Here is a 21,318-nt window from a genome sequence, read left to right as displayed (position 1 = left end):
TGTTCTGCTTAGGATCAGTTTAGCATTGGGTTTGGGACCGTGGCAATTGTAAAGCATGTTACCATGCTGATATTAGCATTTTTCTCAAGCACTGCTACTGTCTCTATTTACAGCCTCATACTGCTGCCTGTAGGCTTTCTGGTTCCCCAAGTCCGGTTCACAGTTTGTATTGGTGTGGCATCTGTAGTTCTGTTCTCATGGCATGAGAGTGCTTTGGGCAGTGAGTCGTTGTTTTAAAGTAGCTGAGTAGCAGATGTTGGCTTAACTTGAACCAGTTCTGCTGCTTCTCAGTGGCCATAGCTGTATTCAAACTCTTTTTGTTTTCATATCTTCTTAACTCTCTTTTGCATATATAAGGTTTGGGCGCCTATCTTTTAACTTCGTTCTTTTACTCGTGTTCTTCTTGCAGCTCTGGCGCGGTCACGTGATGCAGCTGTTTTACTTACTAAACTGAGTCTTTGTTATTTTAATCTTAATGTCAACTTAATTGCTGTTATAACCACAAATGGGTGATATGAGACTGCTTTTACACATTGAGTCTCCTCGGTGTCCAGCCACCAAAAGAGAAAACAATCTTAAATAAATTAATAAAGCAATTGCTATGACCCTCCCCTCGTTTATACGCTCAACTGAACACTACACAATGATAAATTCCACTTGTTGTTCATTTGTGACAAGGGTAGCTGCACAGGATGACCACAAAGATCCGCAAAAAGTAAAATACACAAGAAATCACTCCCACTGTCAGACTGTATTTCTCAACATTACATAAAACATACGATCAATGTGATGGGTTAAGATAAAGAAATAAAGGTACGTACTTCAAACTCTTACAGAAATCAGTGAAGCCTTTTACACATTCAAGACACTTAGATGAGGGTATCTGATTTTTGCCGTCACTTTTTTCTCAACTACACCAGAGGATATCGTTATCAAGATCATCTGTCACATGCAGTTATCATTTATCTCCTTCTCTTGAGTGGCTCTTGAAGGATAATGCTGTAATTGTGCAGCCGAGTGTTTTTATGTGGCAAAGACATCCCTGCACACACTCCGATATGAGCGTAGGCAAACACGCTTGGTTTCCACTCTGAGGTGCATTCTACATCCACGTGCTAGATCCTAATGTTGTCTCACTTTGAGTAAACATCATGGCTGATCCTCTGTGTTTCCCTTCCCTCGCGCATCCAGACCAGGACTACGGTGAAGAAGTTGGCCGTCAATCCTAAGTGGAGCAACTACGGTCTCAGGATATTTGGTTATCTACATCCACACACCGACGGTACAACGTGTATTCATCTGGTTTCTCTCTGTGACTACACTGAGTAAATGGTTGTAGTACATTTCCGTAATCACTCACTTAATCTGTTTCTTTATCCCTTTTATCTCAGGAGAGTTTTCGATTGCCGTGAGCTCTGAAGACAACTCTGAATTTTGGCTCAGCACAGATGACTCTCCCCTCAACGTGAAGTTATTGGCATGGGTTGGAAAGGTATGCCAATGGTTCAGGGCCATATCCTCATATTTCTTCTAACATTCTTCAGTATGTCATAGTATCTCCTTTTGTATATGTTTATTTACATGTGGGTTTTTCATCTCTAGACCGGCACAGAGTGGGCAGTCCCGGGCGAGTTTGACAAGTATGCCAGTCAGACCTCTGGACCAATTAAGTGAGTTGACACCAGGCTTCATTTCATTGTTAAATGAAGAGCTAGCAGCATCGATGTGACTAGATGGAGATACAGTACCGTATTGTTATGGGGGGCAGCCTAATCTAATTAAAATTCACGAGAGGGGTATTATCTGATTGAATTTATGTCATCCAACAAAATGATCTTAAGCTTGTGCAAACAAAAAACTTTTTATCAAGCGTCTAATAAAATAAACCCCTCATGACCCATTGCCTGCAAGACAATGACGCAGGTGCGTAAATGCTAACTCACATCCAGTCCGGTTCCTGCAGCCTTGCTTGACATCTTTATGACAGGTTGTGTTGTCTTATTTAATGTTGTCAAAACAAAACACACATCATGTAAAACTGTGTCAACTTTTCATTTGCGTAATTCCCTGAGATTACATATTTTTATGTCATGGTTAGAACAGTCATGTCAACATCTATGTTCCCTTATGCAAATCGAAACTAGTGTGGTTGATACAGTAAAAACTCAACACTGCTGTTACAACATGGAAAAAAATAAGCCCACTTTTCAAAGAGTTTCATAGCATTACTGCTAATATGCTGGAAACTTTGACACACTGTGTGGGCGTTTACTGTGAATTAGCAGGGGATGTAGTACATGACACAGTGTGGGCCAGTTAGCCACGTTAGCCAATAATTAAAAATCTAAACATCAGCAGCTAAGATCAACATTTAGTTTGCAGGGTGGTCTGGCTTATAGTGAACCCAAATAAACAACCAGACATAACCCAATTAAACAAGTTTTAAAACAAGCACAACTAATGCTGCAGCGCTGTTTTGCCGTGAAGCTCCATAAGAATGTTTTGGGACGTCGAAATTTCCCCTGACTTCTGCGCGACATGGGGCTGAAAAGATTCAGTAACATGAGACATTTTTAAAAAAGGAAGTAATATTGAAGGGTTGCTTACATATGTTGCCACAGCTTTTACCTCAATACTTTGATGGGGTGAAATTTGCAGGAATACATTCAGAAAACAACTAACTTGTTTTAAAATGTGTGCACTTCCCCACAATTATCCTGATTATTAGAGAAAATAAATAATGATATCTGCTTAATCAGCACCCAGAGGAGCGAAACTGATGCACAGATTTGTATCTGATCTGCTACAGCAAAGCTAACCAAGACCTACACAGCTACATGACTAAACTCTTTATTTTGTTGTCTGACAGGCTGTCTTCTCAGAGGAGGTACTTTTTTGAAGTTCTCTATGTGCAAGACGACAAAGGGACTGGCCATGTGGAAGTGGCGGTAAGTAGTTGGACAGTCATATAAAATGTCATCTCCTTCATGTGCAATGTGGGTAATAATGTGGAAGAGCTGTGTAGTTCATTGCATTTGTTTTCCCACAGTGGAAGCTCCTGAACCAAGACTTTGGGTTCACCATTATTGATTCCAAGCACATCTCCCTCTATGCTAGTATGTACAGAAAAACCACACATCATTTCTGCAGCCTCAGTAAATCTTTATTACTCTCCAGCTCAGTGTTTCACAAGCCTGTCTGGATTTTATTACTCTGTTAGGATGCTCATAACTGCAAATTAAGTCAGTTTTTTTTTTTTTTTTTTGTTGCACAATTAACGAAGAGCACTTGTGTTTTTCTTACGACACAGGTGAGTCTGGCTTGTTACCCTCTGATGTGTCCACCATCCCACAGACGGCTGCAAGCCACCATCACATCCCTTCAAAACAGCCCGGTGCAACGGCAGACATGTTGAGGGAAGAGCCTCGTGACACTTTCTACCGAGGTAAGAGACGTCTCTCTCTTTTGTTCTGCTTCTCTGCCACGCAGCGGATAAATCACACACTTCTTACTGTCTGCGTTGCAACTGTTGTGTAACTTGTTTCCTCTTGCTGAATGCACACAGTAATCTCAACTCAAATCATTGTGTTTGTTATTTACAGTGCCTTTGGTCAGCAGCAATTTCCTGAAAGGTGTTCTGGCCGATTGCTCGTACAAACCCAGCTACACACTCAAAGGCGTGCGTGTGCCCCGCTACCAAGGAATTCATATGGTATGTATTTATGTAGCTTATTTCACTGCAGATCACTTTGTTCTTTAGAGATCATCATTCACACAACAGAGCTCTTGAATCCAGTGTGGGATCAAAAAAAAAAAAACACCATGACGCTTTTGTGTTCTTGTTTATGTTCCCGTAAAGTCATACAGGAAGCTTTCACAGCCTTCTGATTTATCTCAGCTGATCCTGCAGCCTATTGTTCCAAAGTCTCATTAGTCACTTTGTGGTGTCTTCCTGGAGTCTTTGCTGGTTGCCAAGCAACCACATACATAACCCAACAGCATAGACAAGTATAGCTTCATATATGTTGATGAAGATTATCAGTCATACTGGTCATAGTAACACTGTGCTATATCGTATGCAACTGGCCTTTTGTTGCTTACGATATACTAGCAGTAAGTATAGCTTCATGTATATCTTCACATCTGATGTGAAGCAAGAAAGCAAATAAAATAAATCCAGAAAAAACATGAAATTATTCTTTAAAATCAGAAATATTTAAATTTGTAAATGATTCATGTATGAACCTTTCTTTACATCAATTCTGGAATCTGATTATATTATATGTTATAAAAAAACATCATTGACCATGATAAGAGTGATGCACGGGAGAGGGAGCAAGCGAGTATGAACAGAAGTGTCCACAGGGTGTGAAGTCTTTTTTTGATCATGAACCCTGAAGTTCTGTGGTTTATCAGTTTTAACCCCACTGAAGACTGACGGCTCTGCTGCATTCACAGAAACTGTTGGGCTGTTTCTTCTCGGCATCAACATGCGTGTTAGGCATCAGGCGTGTTGACATGCATCTCCAGTGACCGCTTGTGATCGGATCTCACTTCCCCTCTTTATGTACACATAAACACATATATCACTGGGGACAGACGGACATGACAGTATTTGCACATAGATAAAAAAAAACTTAATGTCTAACATATGCCGAATTTACAAGAAGGCAAAAATGATTAAGAATTTGTCATAGTGAGCATTGTACAAAGTTTACAAAGTTTCTCCCAAATCAACAACTTCCACAATTGAGTGATTTTATAAGGGAGTTTGGGAAAAAAAATGTCTCCCTCCTCATTTCCGTGCTGTTGTTTACTGTATTTGATGTGGCAACTTTGATCTATTGTTTGTATTCAAGTTTACCGTCTGCTACATCCATTATACAATAATTATTGTAAATTGTTAATGACTATGACATGTAAGTTATAATTTTTTTGGTTGTATCATTTATCATACAATTACCCATGATGTATTAGTAAACGCTCATAGCTTGAACAGCATGTCATTTTATGTCATCTCCCCAGGTCCGCTTGTCCTACATCTACCCCAATGACTACACCCGACTCACACACATGGAGTCGGACGAAACCTGCATCTACCAGGAGCACCCCAGTGACATGAAGACGTGAGCATCCGTAATCAATAAAAAGTCACACAGTAGGACAGAGACTGAGAATCATTTAGCAAAAGAAGAAAGTGTCTTTTTGTCAGTCACATATAATCTGTGATCATAAATTAACATCAAGCTGAATCCTTGCATAATTCACTGTCCTCTTTTTTTCCTCTTGTCTGCAGGAACGGTTTCTCTAAATACATTATACCAGACGGTCCTGAGGAAAAAAGTACCACAGGTGTTTGTTATCCCCTTCTCTTGGCAAAACAAAAAGTAGTATTTTAGAAGTATTGTCTGTTACACTCTCTTTTTCTGTCTCTCCCTCTGGTGAATGTCAGATTTTGCTAAACCACTGCAAGATGAGGAAGAAGCTTCTGATTTAACAGGAACAAAATCAGTGCCAAATGATGAAAAAGATCATGTTGTCAGGAGGAAAAAATCGGTCTCAGATGACAAGGAAGATTTTCCTGTCCGGAAGAAAAAATCTCTTTTGGATGACGCAGAATATTTTCCTGTCAGGAGGAGAAAATCGGTGTTAGATGACAAGGAAGATTTTCCTGTCCGGAGGAAAAAGTCTATGTTAGATGACAAAGAATATTTTCCTGTCAGGAGGAGAAAATCGGTGTTAGATGACAAGGAAGTCTTTCCTGTCCGGAAGAGAAAATCAGTGTTTGATGACAAGAAAGATTTTGGCTTCCAGAGGAGGAGATCGGTGTTTGATGACAACGAGGATTTTGGCTTCCGAAGAAGAAGATCAGTGCGTAACGACGAGGAAGAGTTTGACGCTGAAGCCGATCAAAAAGAAGTCTGGCCGGGCCTGAGAAATAACCCCCTTTTTCCAGATACATATTCCAGAAAACACCTTCGGGAAAAGGAGATAGAGAAGAACATGCCTCTACAACTTGATCTAAAAATGAGCACCCCCACAGCGAAGGTAGTGACGAGGGGCAGAATGAGGAAAAAACGGTCAGAAGATAAATTGCAAGTGATAAATTGGAACGATACCTTCCAGGTCAGCTACCAGGACCTTCAGGCGCTGCAATCGGACCAGGTGAACTTTGGATGCAATTTGGTGGGCAACGTGCAGCTCTCCTCCAGTGAGGCTCTGCCCCTGGTCAAGGCTTTCATGGACAAACTCGAGGCAAAGCACCCTGGGTGAGTATTTTCAGGATCTGCATCATTTCAATGAGTGTATTTTTGTTTCCATTATGAGAAATTTAGTTCAAATAAAAGATGGAAATTAGTAAAAGATTTAACCCTAATTCTTCCCTTGAATTCCTCTAGTTAAGATCATGTATTGCAACCTGCAATCCCTCTAACATGTCACATATATCTACAGCTGCAATGTTGAGTCCATTAATGGATACGTTAAGATAACTGAAGTGGATTTTCAGCAACCCTTACTGGTACAGCTTCACAACAATAATTTCAGGTTTTCTTACATTTCTATGATAAATAAACTGAATATGTTTTTTATTTTGGACCATTGATGAGGCAAAACAGAACATTTTAAAACATCCCCATGGACTCTGGTATGTACTCTTATGACTCTAGTCTAACATGCTGAGCTATTGATCTTCAGGTGCTTGTTGTTGCACCGTGTGATAAAGCTCTCTGTCAGTCCTCTGAGTGAAGGCAGCATGTTTCTCACTGGAAATAAACATTGTCCATAACAGCACTGATATGGTGACAACTCTTATTTTGTAAGAACCACACTTATTAGACTTCAACGTTACCATCTTAACCTTTACACTAAATTCTTCGAAGTCTTTGATACATGTAATAAGTAATATAAATGTCATACATCTGCCAGGCGGTAATTCTAGTTTTTTAATGTATTGTGGTATTGTTTTGAATTAGCGTTTCACATCTCTTCATAAACCACACCTCCAGTGTAATAAAATAACGAGTACAGTCATCAGAGATTGAAGTACTGGTTTGCAACTCATTTCACTGTTTTTATAAAATTCTCTCTGTTCTTGCAGGCTGTTCAGATTGGGGCGTGTGATTAATGTGGTGAAGCGTGTGGACGAGGTGAGGGGCAGCCGCTACCTCCTGGAGCTGGAGGTAATAGATTCGAGTGGCAAGCTGCTGCGCCTGTCGCAGTACATCTACAATCTGAACCGCAGTGGCAGGCGTCGCCGCAGGGACACAACTGTCAAGGAGCTGAAACCTCCGCCTTTGCTCTGTAACCCGATGGGCTTCCAGTGGAATCCGGCTGCTACAGTTCACATCATAGTACCAGGTACACCCACCTTTAGTTGGCTTAATACACCCAATACATTCACCAACCTTTTGTTTCTTAATTTTTGTATACTGGCTTCTGTTTTAACTTTTTGCTATTCACAAAAACATTCATCGTAAAGGGACACAAAAAATTGCACATAACCTACTTGATGACAAACATTCACAACCACAAAGCAATGGAGTGCAAAGCATTTTTTAAAAACGTGAGATTAACCCAGATATGCGAAATAAATAGGCATGTCCTAACCACAACAGATTTGAAGCTGTATAAAGATTCAGATCTCACCGAACTTCTTGTTGTTCTAGACATCTCGGAACTTTCTGACCTCCTACTAGACAAAGTACAATGGAACGCCACTCGATGTTGGAATTCCTACTTGTAAACTTTCACATTCATCTACCTCAACTTTACGAGGGAGCCGTTGTCTGACGTCACAAAACAAACACAGCACCTATGTGCAGGTGTATTTAGGGTGTATTTGAAGATCGCAGTATTTGTGGGAAAGTGAATTAAATGTTTATTAACGTTTCCAAGTATGAAAGTGCGGTTAGTATTAGTATTAGTATTTGTGGCAACAATTTAATTTTTTTTTTTTTACCATGTCATGTCTGGGGCTCTGTAGATTTCCACTCCAAAGATGGATCGATCTTAAAATCACACTTAAACTTGTAATGTAAATGTAAAATATCTGCATATTCATATATTTTTTTCTTTCTAATGAGGGGAGAAGGAATAAGTGCCAATTTAAGGGTTTAAATGTGGTAATTATGCCGTGCTTACTGTAAAAACCACGTCACACACTCACATCTGAGAATGAATACATGTACAGAGGGGATCTTTTAAAAGGAAGGCTTGCAAGTTGCCACCCTGTAGAGTCCTTCATCTCATTGCACACGTGTTCAATTCTATCTAAGCATGCTGTTATGTGTAATACATAAGATTAGATACACCTACACCCATAACCTTGTTATGCCTTTTTATCTACGTACGCATTCCCTAAATAACTGATCATTTGTCTGTATGTCCCCTCAGTGAAAAACCAGGCTCGTTGGGTGCAGCAGCTGATCACTGAAATGGAACGATTGTTCAAAGAGACTCAGGACACCAACTTCAATCTCATCATCACTGACTACAGCAGCTCCGACATGGACGTGAAAAAGGCTCTTGAGAAGTCCTCACTGTACAGGTATGTGTTAACGTCTTTTAATGAATCCAAACCTGTGACACTCATTGTATGATACGATGTATTAAAACAGTGCCTGTGGAATTGATCAGGTACGACTACTTGAAGCTGAGCGGAAACTTTGAGCGCTCTGCTGGGCTGCAAGCGGGTGTTGACCTCGTAAAGGTGAGTATCGAAGCATCACTCCGCTGTAACGCACAAGATAAAGTGAAAAGAGCGTAATAATAAATATCTTTTCCCGTCTTAATTCTCCGTTAGGAAAAACACAGCATTGTGTTTCTCTGTGACCTCCACCTCCACTTCCCCTCCAACATTATTGATGCCATCAGGACGCACTGTGTGGAGGGATACATGGCCTTTGCTCCAGTAGTCATGAGATTGGACTGTGGGGCTGCGCCGTATGATGCCAGAGGTAAATACGCCCATCTTTAGTTTTATTATGACATGTCCATAATTCCTTTAATCCTACTCTTCCACTGCTTCTTTGCCACTTAAGGGGATCCACAGAGCAACCTCCAAACTCATATCTTCAGCTGTGTATCTTGTCTTGACATGTTGAATTACCAGCGTACGGCCTAAGGGCACGCATGCAAAAAATCAGCCCTACCAGCTGCACCTGTTTCAGTAAAACCTGGGTGTGCCATGTCCTATCGCTTATCCTGTCATTGTTATGTGATCTCTAAAACAATAGCAATGTCCCAGTCCGAGTCAACTTGTGAAGCACAAACAAGCAACATAAAGATCAATAAGACAAATGCAACCACTAGAATTGAAAAACTACATTTGCAGGAGGAGTTTCATTGCATGTGGCACTAGATTTAAATAAAAAATGTGACCATCTGTGTGACAGGTTTCTGGGAGGTCCAAGGCTTTGGCCTGCTTGGGATCTATAAATCAGATCTGGAGGCAGTGGGAGGAATGAACACCAAGGAATTCAAAGACACCTGGGGAGGAGAAGACTGGGAGCTCCTTGACAGGTGTGCTTCTAATAGAATTAGACCTATTTGTTGCTCATAATTGTTCCGTCCATTTTCTGTATTTTCTTTTCTTTTGCGTTTAAATGTATAGAAAAAAGTGTAAAAAGCCTGTTTAAGCTCCTGCCATTAAAGAGGATCCAACACATTTCTGCACCAACAGTAGAAGATACAGTTTGAATGAGAGGCTTGGCAATAAATCATTTTTAACAGAAGACATGACACTATATTTGGGTAGTGGTGGGCAATTATGTGTATGACAATTTTAGATTGCGTTTCATCTTGATGACGTCCAAAATCTACTTCTCAGAGGAATGTTAATGTCTTCGATGTAATGTTTCCAAGCCCTCCACTGCATGGTTAGTTGAGTCGAGTGACCTTGCAGCATTGCAACGTCTTTTGATACAGTAATGTAAATGTAAATACAGTGTTTTAACGGTGCAAATATGGTAAATCCACGGGCTATTTTAAGTCTGGCTGTACTGTACAAGGCATTTCAAAATAGATGTGTTTGCATTTTACCAATGTTACAGGTTCGAGCACATTCCTTTTTTACGGTGTTTTGAATAATTACCTGAGAAAAGCAAGAGAGACTGCAAAATAACTGCTGGAAGGCATTCAACATGGCAGACTGATGATAAAGTCAGAGATATTTAGTGTAAGAGTATACTACTGTTTGATTTTACATTTCTTAAAATACACTCAAGCGGTTGTTCTTTAGAGACAGCCGATGGTTCATTTTATGTTACATTAGATCAACATTGCAACACAATGGATCGAAAGCATCAGGCAACATTTACATCCCCTGCACACTAGCTGTGGCGCTTTCAAACATATCACAACAAAACCAAGCAAACACGCTGTGAAATACGCCACAGCTCAGACCAGTGACGACAGCTCTTCGCGTCACATTCGTTTTTTGAGAATAGCTGTTGAATAGCTTACTTCAAGCAAATAAGAGGTGAAATAAAAAATTGAATCAGTGCACAATGTTGATTAGATGATGAAAAATGTAAGAAAAAAAACCCTAAAAACCCTCTGCACACTACTACTATAGCTACAGTCGCTGATGAATGTAATAGAGCATTTAGCATCTAAAGAAATGAATGTTTCCCTCTGGATTTGCTAGAGACCAAACACAGAGCTAAAAGAGTGTTGAATATTCCACTACGTGACACCATGTAAAACATCATGCTATGCCAATGCTGTGTCATATTTTTGATAGAACAAATTAACAACATTTTATCAAGTAGCCTACATTCACTGTCCACACAAGTCTCTAGTGTTTGATGTGGTTAATTCTGACTTCTTACGTAATTCTCAGTGTAGGAGAACTGGCGGGGGGTTGCAAATTTTTTGTGATGTCACAAATGAGATCTCCAATAAGCACAGAGAACGTGTACCCTTTCAGCAATCATTGTGAAAATGGCTTTAACATTCAACTGTAGGAACAAGAATAATGAATATAACATAAGCATACGTATTACGTAAGCCTAATATTACATTTAATTTCAGTATTGTGGCAGTTTTAAGTTAGGACATGCTGCCTTTAAAGCTAACACATTTTAAGTAACTTAAACTCTACTCTGCTTTCTGCTCCAGGATCCTCGAGGGGGGACTGGATGTGGAGAGGATCTACCTGAGGAACTTTTACCACAACTTTCACTCCAAGCGTGGCATGTGGGTTACATAGGTGTCGTGACAAAGTCACCTGTGGCCGCACCATGACCATGGTCGCCACGGTTACAACCACGGCAACCAGGGCACTTTAAGGCCGGAGCGTGATTCCTGCTACATGCTGCTGACTGACAGAGAAGGTGACATCCGATCCAATTAAGCTGCAGTGAAAGGCAGCACTGAAGGTCATTTTTAAGGATATACTACTGATAAAGCTCCTGCCAAAGAGTTTATGTCACTGGATGTACTGTTGATTACTAAGAGGGTACTGGTCAATGAGTGTGTGATATTACATATGAAGATAATGCTGTGCATCAGGATGATCTGCACTACTGGCTGCAGGGAAAGGACATGATCCAAAGACAAAATGTAAATTAAATGACATTGCCAAGTAAATTTAATGAAATGTGAAAAGTGTCCTTGATCATAAAGATCGCAAATCTTGCACAAGAGTCTTAACTGGAGAAAAATTATGAAAAACTTTGAGATTTATTTTATGAATATTTTTGCAATTTGAGTTTAATGCTATTTCTACAAATGGTCAATTGTACCTCCGTTTAGTGCCATTCCCTGTTTTTACTCATTAATATTTATTGTGCCTTTTGTTGTGACTGATATTCAGGTACTTGAGCCTCACAGGACTGTTTCTACAGATGAAAGACGAAAAGCCTTAAACTAGAATAACAGTTAATTATTTAAGTTATTGGCAAGAGTCATGCAAATCATAAAACAATGTGTCAGCTGATTCTCCCTTCACTTCACTTACCAAAGACAATATTTTAAAAAGTGTATAGAGGGACCTCTACTGGAGGCTTTTTAACATGTTCACATGTAAAGTTAAGGGCAGTTCTAGTCAGCAGCTAGTTTAACTGAAATCTGTGTCCATCAAGCCAGCACAAGCTATTTTTATTGATCTACCTGCTCCTTTTATTCAAAGGAATAACGGTTTCCATTCATCTTAAATGCAATGTTTTTGTCTTAGCCCAAAAATCTTCCTTTTCTAGTGGTGGGAAATGAAAAATGCCATGTATATTTATCCTATTTTATTGTTATTTAAGACAAATGGCAGCCTTTTCTTATTGTTCACATTCCGATTTAAGGAACTTGTTGTGCTCTTCTTTCTTTCTTTCTTGTCATGAAGGGAGATAAAAACACAAACACACAATTGCTGCTCTGGTGCTAGGCTTTGTTCTTGGTTTTGGTTTCTGACACTGCAAATAATTGTGTGATGTTTTTTTTATTTTTATTTTTTTTGAATACTTTTTGATTTCCTAAAGCAGTGATGTTTTCCCCTGTTGTCCTTTACTACGCCATCATCTCTTACTTTGTTGTCTTTAGATATACATCATTCCTCTGGTTGTGCTGGGAGTTCATCTGCAACCTGAATCTCTTTTCTCAGGGACTGTGTTTTTTAAATGTTTCAATGCCCGACAAATCTGAAGAATAAATCTATTTGGGTTAGTTTTTAATGCATTTTGTGTACTTCTTAACAGACAAACTTTAAACATATAACTGATTTTACATAAACTAAGGTATTCTGCCAATTAATTGTATGTCTAAAGACTATATAACACCAACATAAATAATAAGTGGTTATCACAATTTGTGGAATACGCACTTTAAATAAATCATGCTTTTGAAAATCTCTATGGCCTCTTTTAGACATATTTGTACATCAGTATTGTCTAGTTTAATCGTTACATTTTGGTTTGTACTTTAATTAAAAGGATGTCTCTTAATATGAACATTTTTAAATCTATCTGGATAGTTAAAAAATGTGTTGTGTTGTTGCTAATAGTGGCATTACTGATGAGACAGGAGTCTCATGTAGAAACAAACTGCAGCATTTCTCAAGATAGACGGGAACAAAGCACAGTAGCATTCACTGTTAGCTCTGCAGACATCGGTCTGTCATCTGGTATTAGCTAAAGATCTGGCCAGATGTTGTTGCAGATGTTAAATAAAGGTGTGGTATATAGGATTATTTCTCATTTGACGTATGGGTGGCTTCCCAATCCCATTAATCCTGAACACACCTTTAGCACCTTTTGGCATACGCAGCACTCGTTTCATGCTGTGGTGCATGAGGACCATTTTAAGCTTTTAGTGTGGTGATTTAAGGTGGGATTCAGAGTGCAAACCTCTGCCAAGGCCCATCCCCTTTTAAAGCTGTAGTCTGTAACTATTTTTTTGTTATATTTTCTAGAGTAAGATACAGGTCAGCTGTGTAAAAATCCAAAGTCATTAGAAGATAGATAGATAGATAGATAGATAGATAGATAGATAGATAGATAGATAGATAGATAACTTTATTAATCCCAGAGGGGAAATTTGGTCATCATAGCAGCAGGTACATTCAGTACAAATACAATAAAGAATGAAAAAATAAGGGAAAATATTGAGGCAATAAAAAACAATGAAGCATTGTATACAATATGGAACAACAATAGAATAGAGCTTTCCTAACAATAGAACACTGTGTGTGGTTCACAAGGTGGCCCTGATTTTGCAAGAATCCACCACTCCCAGATCAAAACAACCAATCAGAGCCAGGGGGAGTGTCTGAGAAGTGTCAATCATTCTCCTGCATAGGCTGCTGGCAGCCACAGGCGCAGTGCCTTCTCTTACCTGGTCAGATACATCAAGCTCATACTGTAAACAATGGTGGAGAACAGACAAAAACAACAGAGCTGAACAATACCCCACCATTGCCCACTTCAAAGATAAGAAATAAAAAGACTGACTGTGTTAAAAGAAAGAACTGGACAGAGCTAGAAAAAAAAAAAAGGGAAAATATTGGAATGTCATTTGGTGGAGGGAGCTGCAGAATTTGTAAGGACTCAAGAGCGATGCAGAGTTGTCTGCTTTTCTGCTGGACAAGTAAGGACCCCTGCTTGATTAATTCTCTATTTTAACCACAAGGCTATGGTGGCGGCGTTTTTCAGTAATATTGGCAGTAGCATATCTCCTACCATGTTGCAGTCCAGCTACGTAGCTTGTTAGCTTGTATGCTAACTCTGGTGTTAAGCTATGTCTTTATGGCTAATGGTTAGCAAAAGTGTCTTTCAAGTGAGGGGCAGTTATAACAACGTTAGTTTGTGTTCGGTATTAAGTGGTTGAATTGGTTTTAGAGAAATAAGGTTATTACTCATGTTTCAGAGAGGCAGCATGGCAAAAACGTTGCACCGGGTTATGATTACCTGCTAACTAAGTCTACATGATATGAAAATTGTGTTTGCTACTTGGGTTGCTACAGTGATTTGGCATGAGGCACTAGTCTTTGTAATTTAGTTGCACTGATCAGAAATAGAACAATTGGGGCTTATTAGTGTGAATGCTGAAGTTCTAATGTGTAATTTTGAAATAAAAGCCCTCTAAAATGTCAGATATTCCCCTTTAAATTCAGATCGATATTGGAAGGAAACCTGTTTGTTTCCACAGACTCATTTTAATTCAGAATGACAGTACTCCATCTCCATCTCCAATTAGTTTGGTGAAATGTCATAGTCAGAATAACATTGTTACGACCCTAGAGGTCATGTTTCTATTTGTCTTTTAATATCCCTCTTTTACCTGTGAGTATGTGTGAGTGAGAGAGTGGTTGCAGGTGTGTCTGATTGTAGGTGGCGCTGATTGGCTGCTTTCCTGGAGCCATAAGTTTAAAGGCCGGCTCCTCCCAGTTCCTGCGGACTCTCCTCTGCTGTCCCAGACTGCCAGCAGTGTGTGATTGTGATAAATATGTTTGTTAATAAAACTATTGAAAAATGCTTTGCTGCTGGTGGTGCTTGGAGGAAGGGGGGAGCCTCACACTCTTGTTGTGCCAGGGTTTCCCCTAGGCCCTGGTCGTAACAATTGGGGGCTCGTCCGGGATCTGAATGTCCATGAGGTGAGGTAGATGTGGTTTGGTTTAGTTTGTCTGTGTAAGTGGCCTTTAGCTAAGTGTAGTGGTCATCTTTTTTTGTTAAGTTGTTGTTGCTGCATGTTGTGTTTCTGACTGAGCACCCTAACCAGAAAGCTGCCGGGCATTTTCAAGGATTTGCCATGTTTGTTGTTTTGCCTTTCTTATTTTTGGTGGTAATCCTGAGTGGGGGTACGCTTCAGTGATTCGCAGTTGACTAGATTCCTGGTCTTCGGTGATTCACTGAGTTCAGCGTTTAAAGACGCCTCGAGCTCGGCAAGCCACTGAAGACTACCTAGGTGAGATAGCCACCTTTTGTAGGCAGGTAAAGTTGGGGTGTGTCTACAGTTTTCCTTTTTTATACTTTGCATAGCAACGTGGTTTTGTGTGAGATGGCTGCTTTTGTGTTCATGTTGTGATGTGTGGCCCTAATTAATACTTGTGTGCAGTAACTTTTTGTGACCTTTTGGTTGTGGAACTGGACTCTACTTTTGTAGGGTCACTTGTGGTTGCAGCTTAAGTATAAGCTGGCAACATTTTGTGTAGTGGTGACTACAGAGTGATGCCTTTTGTGTGTGTGGTTGTTGCAGTCCACATTTGGTGTGGTCACAGGTGTTGCTGATTTAGTGTATTAATTAGTGTGACTGGCATGGTGTCACTCCCCAGATCAGTGGCTCTTGAGTAGTGGATGTGGCGTCCCAGTTTGTCTGGTCACCTTTGTCTCTTTGTTACACTCCATGATATAGTAACGTGTGGTTTGAGATCACAAGGTGTCAATTTTGGGTGTGGTAGTGGCAGTTCACTTTTGTTGGGTCACTTGTGGTTGCAGCTTAGGTGTAAGCTGGCAACATTTTTGTGTAGTGTTGACTACACAGTGATGCCTTTTGTGTGGTGTATGTTGCACTCCACTATTGTGTGGGGCACCTGTTGCTGTTTTTGGTGTGTGTGTATCTGTTACCACAGTTGGTGTATTTGCTTTTTGTGTTCTCTCCTCATTGTGGTGGCCACTAATAAGGTTTTGGGTCCTGTTTTTATGTAGATTTGTTTTAAGGGGGAACAGACATGTGACCAACACCCAATTGCATTAACTTGAACATTTCTTTAGGGAAGAAATGTTCAGTTTTAAGGGGGGAGGTGTTACGACCCTAGAGGTCATGTTTCTATTTGTCTTTTAATATCCCTCTTTTACCTGTGAGTATGTGAGTGGTTGCAGGTGTGTCTGATTGTAGGTGGCGCTGATTGGCTGCTTTCCTGGAGCCATAAGTTTAAAGGCCGGTTCCTCCCAGTTCCTGCGGACTCTCCTCCATTGACCCAGACTGCCAGCATGCATGCTTGTCGAAAATGTGTTTTGTTTTGAATAAAACTTTGTTAAAACGCTCGCTGCTGGTGGTGATTGGGGAACAGGAAGAGGGGAGTCTCAATTTCTTGTTGTGCCAGGGTTTCCCCTAGGCCCTGGCCATAACAACATATAGATCTTTTGACTTGGTTTTGACCTTAAAGTCAAAATTCAAGTACAATATATCCAGATTTCACGCATGATAGAAGATATTACGAGTTACCAACCACAACAACTATTAAAAACCAACAAAAATAGCCCACACCTCTAGGACTATGCTTACCCTATTAACTGTAGTTCAGGCGCAACAAAAATCAGACAGCGGCTCACTTGACCGCAGTCTTTTGAGGCACAGGGTAAGTGTCTGTGTCTGAATGTGTTCCTGAGTTGCCTGTTCGGCGTGAGAGGTGACTGTCCATTATACCTAGCAGCTTCCTAGTGATGGCAAAATGAAGCCTCGTGAACCAATGAGGCACTCAATCCAATTGTATCGAAAAATGATTCAATGCTCGAAGCTTCAGACTCTATGGCGACATCTGCTGGTGAAAGCCAAAGGAGGCACTGTCATGAATTCACATCCACGTTGATTAGCTACCATATTCTACTTTTGGGTGTTCGGTATGAATAACTGAATAAATGAGCGTACATTGGACACTGCATTGATTGAAACAAGAAAATTTCATTTACAAAATCATAAAATAAAGTTGGTGTTCTGCATGTGAACAGTTCTTGTTCATGTATGTTTGTTCATTGGGGAGGTAGATGAATCTGAGATGAATGAAGGGTGGGTAGGAACATGCACACATTTTTATGATAATTGTGAGTGTCTTCTCACAAATTATGTAAAATAGGCAGTGCCGTATATTTCAACAGTCTGCCACTGCCAGTGCAGAAATGATAGTGACTTAAATGTAGTGGGGAAGTGCTTTGACAGTGCATATAGGACAATGCCTATTCTGGGAGAGTGATTGGACAGGTACTTTGGAGTGTAAACAGGGAGGGGTGGTGCTTGTGAACGGGTCAGAAAGGGGGCATTATTGTGTTGTTTTACATTACAATTGATATTTATTCAGGAACAGAATTTGTTCCACTGTGCCCGGGCTGAGTCGGTTCCTCTTCTTGCAGACCACTTTGCTGGCCTTGGAAACTCTCTCGAATGGCACAGAGGAAGCAGGTGTACATAGAGTGCCACAGGCCAATAGAATTGGGGTACACATGTTTGTGTTGTGCCCAAAACTGTACTGGGTCTTCAGAGCGTGGGATATTGGGCTTGGTGAGGTAGCGCTGAACCTCTGCTGCGGCATTTGCCGTTGCACTCTGGACCCTCCTCGTCTCCAATACTTGGTTGTCCAACAGATCCCAAAGGCCTGTCCCTGAAATCGTGACAAAAACATGTTACAAAAGGCTATAATATAATTATGACAATACTGTCGTACCATAGATTCATACCTGAAGATTCCCCTACTGGCTCTGGAGGTACTTGGATAGGTGTGCTGTCCCTGAGAAGAGACACACACCTACTAGTTAAGCGCTGCACAGCACTTGCAGAATTAGTTGGGTTACAAAAACCCATGGTTTTGAACCTCGGATCCAGCAATGTGGCCATAGAGTGCTGGCTGGACATCTCGTAGCCACTCAGCTTTTCCCCCATGAGGCACAGTAGATGGCTGCAGAGCTGCACAGCCATAACATCTCTTACCTCTCCTGATTTGACCACTATGTTGTGCCTCAGCATCTTCATCAGAGGAATGATTTTGGAGCCAGACAGAGTTTTTTTCTGAGGACAGTTCCACAGTGGCCACATTCAGAGGTGAGAGAACATCAAGGCACTCTGACATGTTGTGGTACTCAGCAGAGGTCAAGGCAGCCAAATCGGTGTGCAGCAACCCAAGTGCTGCACCTACTGGTCACCGCTGCTCATACAGCCTTGCCATCATGTCATGGGTGCTGTTCCATCTGGTCTCCACCTCCTGAATCAATTTGTGGGTTGGAACCCCCATCTGCTGCTGAAGTTCCCGCAGCCACTCCCTGGCCAGGGTCCTGGTCCTGAAGTACGTGGCAATCCTCCTTGCCTTGCCTCTCAAATCACCCAATCCTTCGGTTTGATCCAGGGCTTTTTTCACAACCAGGTTGAGTACATTAGCAATGCAGTGGCTGTGTCTAATCTGAAGGGCTATTGACACATGCAACCATATTTGCTGCACCATCAGTAACCATGCATACAACCTTGGACCTAATGCCCCATTCCTCCATGAGGGCATGTTTTACTGCCGCTATGTTTGCAGCTGTGTGGGATGCCAGTTGGTCCTTACCAGTGTTGGTCAAGTTACTTGGAAATAGTAATTAGTTAGTGATTACTGATTACTTCTCCAAGAAAGTAATCCAGTTACTTTACTGATTACTTATTTTCAAAAGTAATTAGTTACTTTACTAAGTTACTTTTCAAAAACATGATGCACAACATGAATAGCTATAAAGCAATAGACCTTTCGTGGCAGCGGGAAATAAATGGACAACAGTCAGACATGAGATAAACAAACCCAGTGTGAGCCAATATTACAGTAGCACCAGCTCCCAAAGGGCTTTGCATCACTACCCACCTCTTCTAGTAGGGCTGGGTGTTGTTAAGAACCTCACAATTCGATTTTGATTCTTCAGGTCGCAATTCGATTCAATATCGATTTGATTCAATATTGATTTAAATGCTTCGATATGGATTCAGTAATAAGCAGTAATAAACAAATAATTCATTAGAGTACCTGTTGATAATTTTCAAATTCAAAAAAGTAATCTTAAATTATAAATCTTTCCTCTTGGAAGCTCTAGTTGAAATGTAAACACAGGCACACGATGTGTTAAGTTATACAATAGTACAACCATAGTTAAGCTGAGAAAGTGCCATTGTGCTAGGATGAGACCGGCTGCGCTGTTAGTTTACATTACAGTCTGCGAAAGAGCGGTGCGTCAGATATCGGCTACCCGCCTCTGCAGCTCTGACGGTGTTTTGCTGCGCATCAACCGGTCGTGGGCGAAGCGCTTCCAGCTGCTTGAGGCGGGGACCGAGAGGTCCGGCGAGGGACCGTGGGTGGTCGCTTGCCCGAATCGATTCAGAGGTTTCATGAATCGATATTGAATTGGGAAAAATTATATTGCAATGCATTGATGAATCGATATTTTTACCCACCCCTAAAACATATGCTTTAATAAGTGAACAGGGAAGACCCCTTACCAGATGCTGACAGACAAAAAGCCAAATCTATCCAAAATGCAGAAGTTTGGATCTGTATGTTACACATACAAACAGGACAAGGGAAAGCTGTATTCCAGATGTGAGCAGGGACTTTTTGTTGGTCATGATAAGAACAGCCCAGCCTTCTTGAGTTATCATCCTGACACAGAGAAAGTTCAAAAACACAAACTTGTCAAATTTGTGAACAAGGTAAATGTGGAAAAACACACAGACAGTTGAGACAGAACCAAACAATGAGTATGACACAGTGAGACAGCCTGTGGCTAACAGAGTCAAACAGGGGGTTTATGTGGACTGACAAGGCTCAAGAGCTAAGGTAGAGAAACAAAAATCCACAAGGTGGTACATCTGACTGTATCAAAAAAGAGTCAAGTGTGACAAGTGGTGAACCTGGCAGTGGGAGGTATCCTACAAGAGAGAGGAGAAAACCTAGTCATTTAAAGGACTTTGTAACTGACAACATTGACAGTGATGAGATCCATACTACCATTGATTACTGCTACAGAGCAGTGTGTGGCGTTCCACATACATTTAAGGAAGCTATGGACTCAGTTAAATCAAAACAGTGGGTTTAAGCAATGGACGAAGAAATCCAGTCATTAAGGAAAACAACACTTTTACCCTGACTACTCTGCCAAAGGGCAAGAAAACAGTGGGGGGTAAGTGGGTTTATTCTGTTAACAGTGACATTGGAGGAAATTAAAATACAAAGCAAGGTTTGAGATGAGAGATACGGTCGTTATCGCCGTCAGCCGGGGGACGGACAGACGCTCGTCACCGTCAGCCGGGGGACGGACGCTTGTCACTGTCAGCCGGGGGGCGCGTCTTTAACGAGAAGATCGCGGAAGCCCACAAACACCCGCTATAAAGCAGCTAACAATGAAAATGAGTATAGTGGCGCAGCACCGCTGTTCCCTCGTCTGGGGAGAACCCTGTTTTAAGGTAGGCTACCTCAGAGGCACTACAAACAAGGAGTTGTGTTTCAGGAGAAACGACAGTGAGGAGTTAGGCAAGTGATACTACTGACAGGCGTAGCACCACAGGCTACTGTGTGAGCCTAAGTAAAAACAGTTATTTAGTTTCATGGGAAACTAAGAAACAACCTACAGTAGCACTCTCAACCTGTGAAGCAGAGTATATGGCTCTGGCTCTACAATGCAAGAGTGTATATACCTAGAGCAGCTATTGAAAGGAATTGATGACTACAAATACACACCAACAGTAGTGTATTAGGATAACCAGGGAACAATTGCCTTAGCCAAAAATCCTGTCAGCAGACAGAGGTGCAAACGAGTGGACATTAAGTACCATTTTATAAGGTCAATTTTAAACGAGGGGAAAGTGACACTATTATATTGCACTACTGAAGAGATGGTCACAGATGTTATGACCAAAGCTGAGAAAGTTTGCAGGTATTATGTTTGGCATCTGAAAAGAGTGGGAGAGATCCACATCTGAATTGTGTTTTATTGTGTGTAATTTTTGTTTGAATTTCATCCACCTGAGTACAAGTGGGGGTGTTAAGAAACATTCTTTATTATGTGTACACAGTGATTGTGATTTTACTGCTGTTTTACTGAGGTGCAGTATCTTATGTTCACCACAGTGTGACACAAGTTTACATGTCAAGGGCTCATG

General features: G+C 40.9%; 1 protein-coding gene across 4 annotated transcripts in view; it reads left to right on the top strand.

The window, feature by feature from the left end:
• The window catches only part of LOC115586673 (beta-1,4-N-acetylgalactosaminyltransferase 3-like), a 32,785-nt gene extending 19,942 nt beyond the window's left edge, over window positions 1-12,843 (top strand). For 3 of the 4 annotated variants that reach the window (XM_030425915.1, XM_030425913.1, XM_030425914.1), the window contains exons 5-20: window positions 1,192-1,282; window positions 1,392-1,492; window positions 1,603-1,670; window positions 2,870-2,948; window positions 3,050-3,116; window positions 3,311-3,445; window positions 3,603-3,712; window positions 5,026-5,126; window positions 5,297-5,352; window positions 5,453-6,269; window positions 7,100-7,359; window positions 8,395-8,548; window positions 8,638-8,710; window positions 8,804-8,957; window positions 9,396-9,522; window positions 11,122-12,843. In XM_030425915.1, coding sequence (XP_030281775.1) covers window positions 1,192-1,282; window positions 1,392-1,492; window positions 1,603-1,670; window positions 2,870-2,948; window positions 3,050-3,116; window positions 3,311-3,445; window positions 3,603-3,712; window positions 5,026-5,126; window positions 5,297-5,352; window positions 5,453-6,269; window positions 7,100-7,359; window positions 8,395-8,548; window positions 8,638-8,710; window positions 8,804-8,957; window positions 9,396-9,522; window positions 11,122-11,212 — 2,484 coding nt within the window. In that variant the 3' untranslated portion in view covers window positions 11,213-12,843. The remainder of the gene's footprint in view (window positions 1-1,191; window positions 1,283-1,391; window positions 1,493-1,602; window positions 1,671-2,869; window positions 2,949-3,049; window positions 3,117-3,310; window positions 3,446-3,602; window positions 3,713-5,025; window positions 5,127-5,296; window positions 5,353-5,452; window positions 6,270-7,099; window positions 7,360-8,394; window positions 8,549-8,637; window positions 8,711-8,803; window positions 8,958-9,395; window positions 9,523-11,121) is intronic. The other variant, XM_030425916.1, reaches the window with a different exon arrangement.
• Window positions 12,844-21,318: the final 8,475 nt, after the last annotated feature.

Source organism: Sparus aurata, chromosome 8 (genome assembly GCF_900880675.1).
Source record: "Sparus aurata chromosome 8, fSpaAur1.1, whole genome shotgun sequence".
Lineage (NCBI taxonomy): Eukaryota > Metazoa > Chordata > Actinopteri > Spariformes > Sparidae > Sparus > Sparus aurata.
Note: the sequence above shows the minus strand (reverse complement) of the source record. Positions and strands in the feature narration are given on the sequence as shown.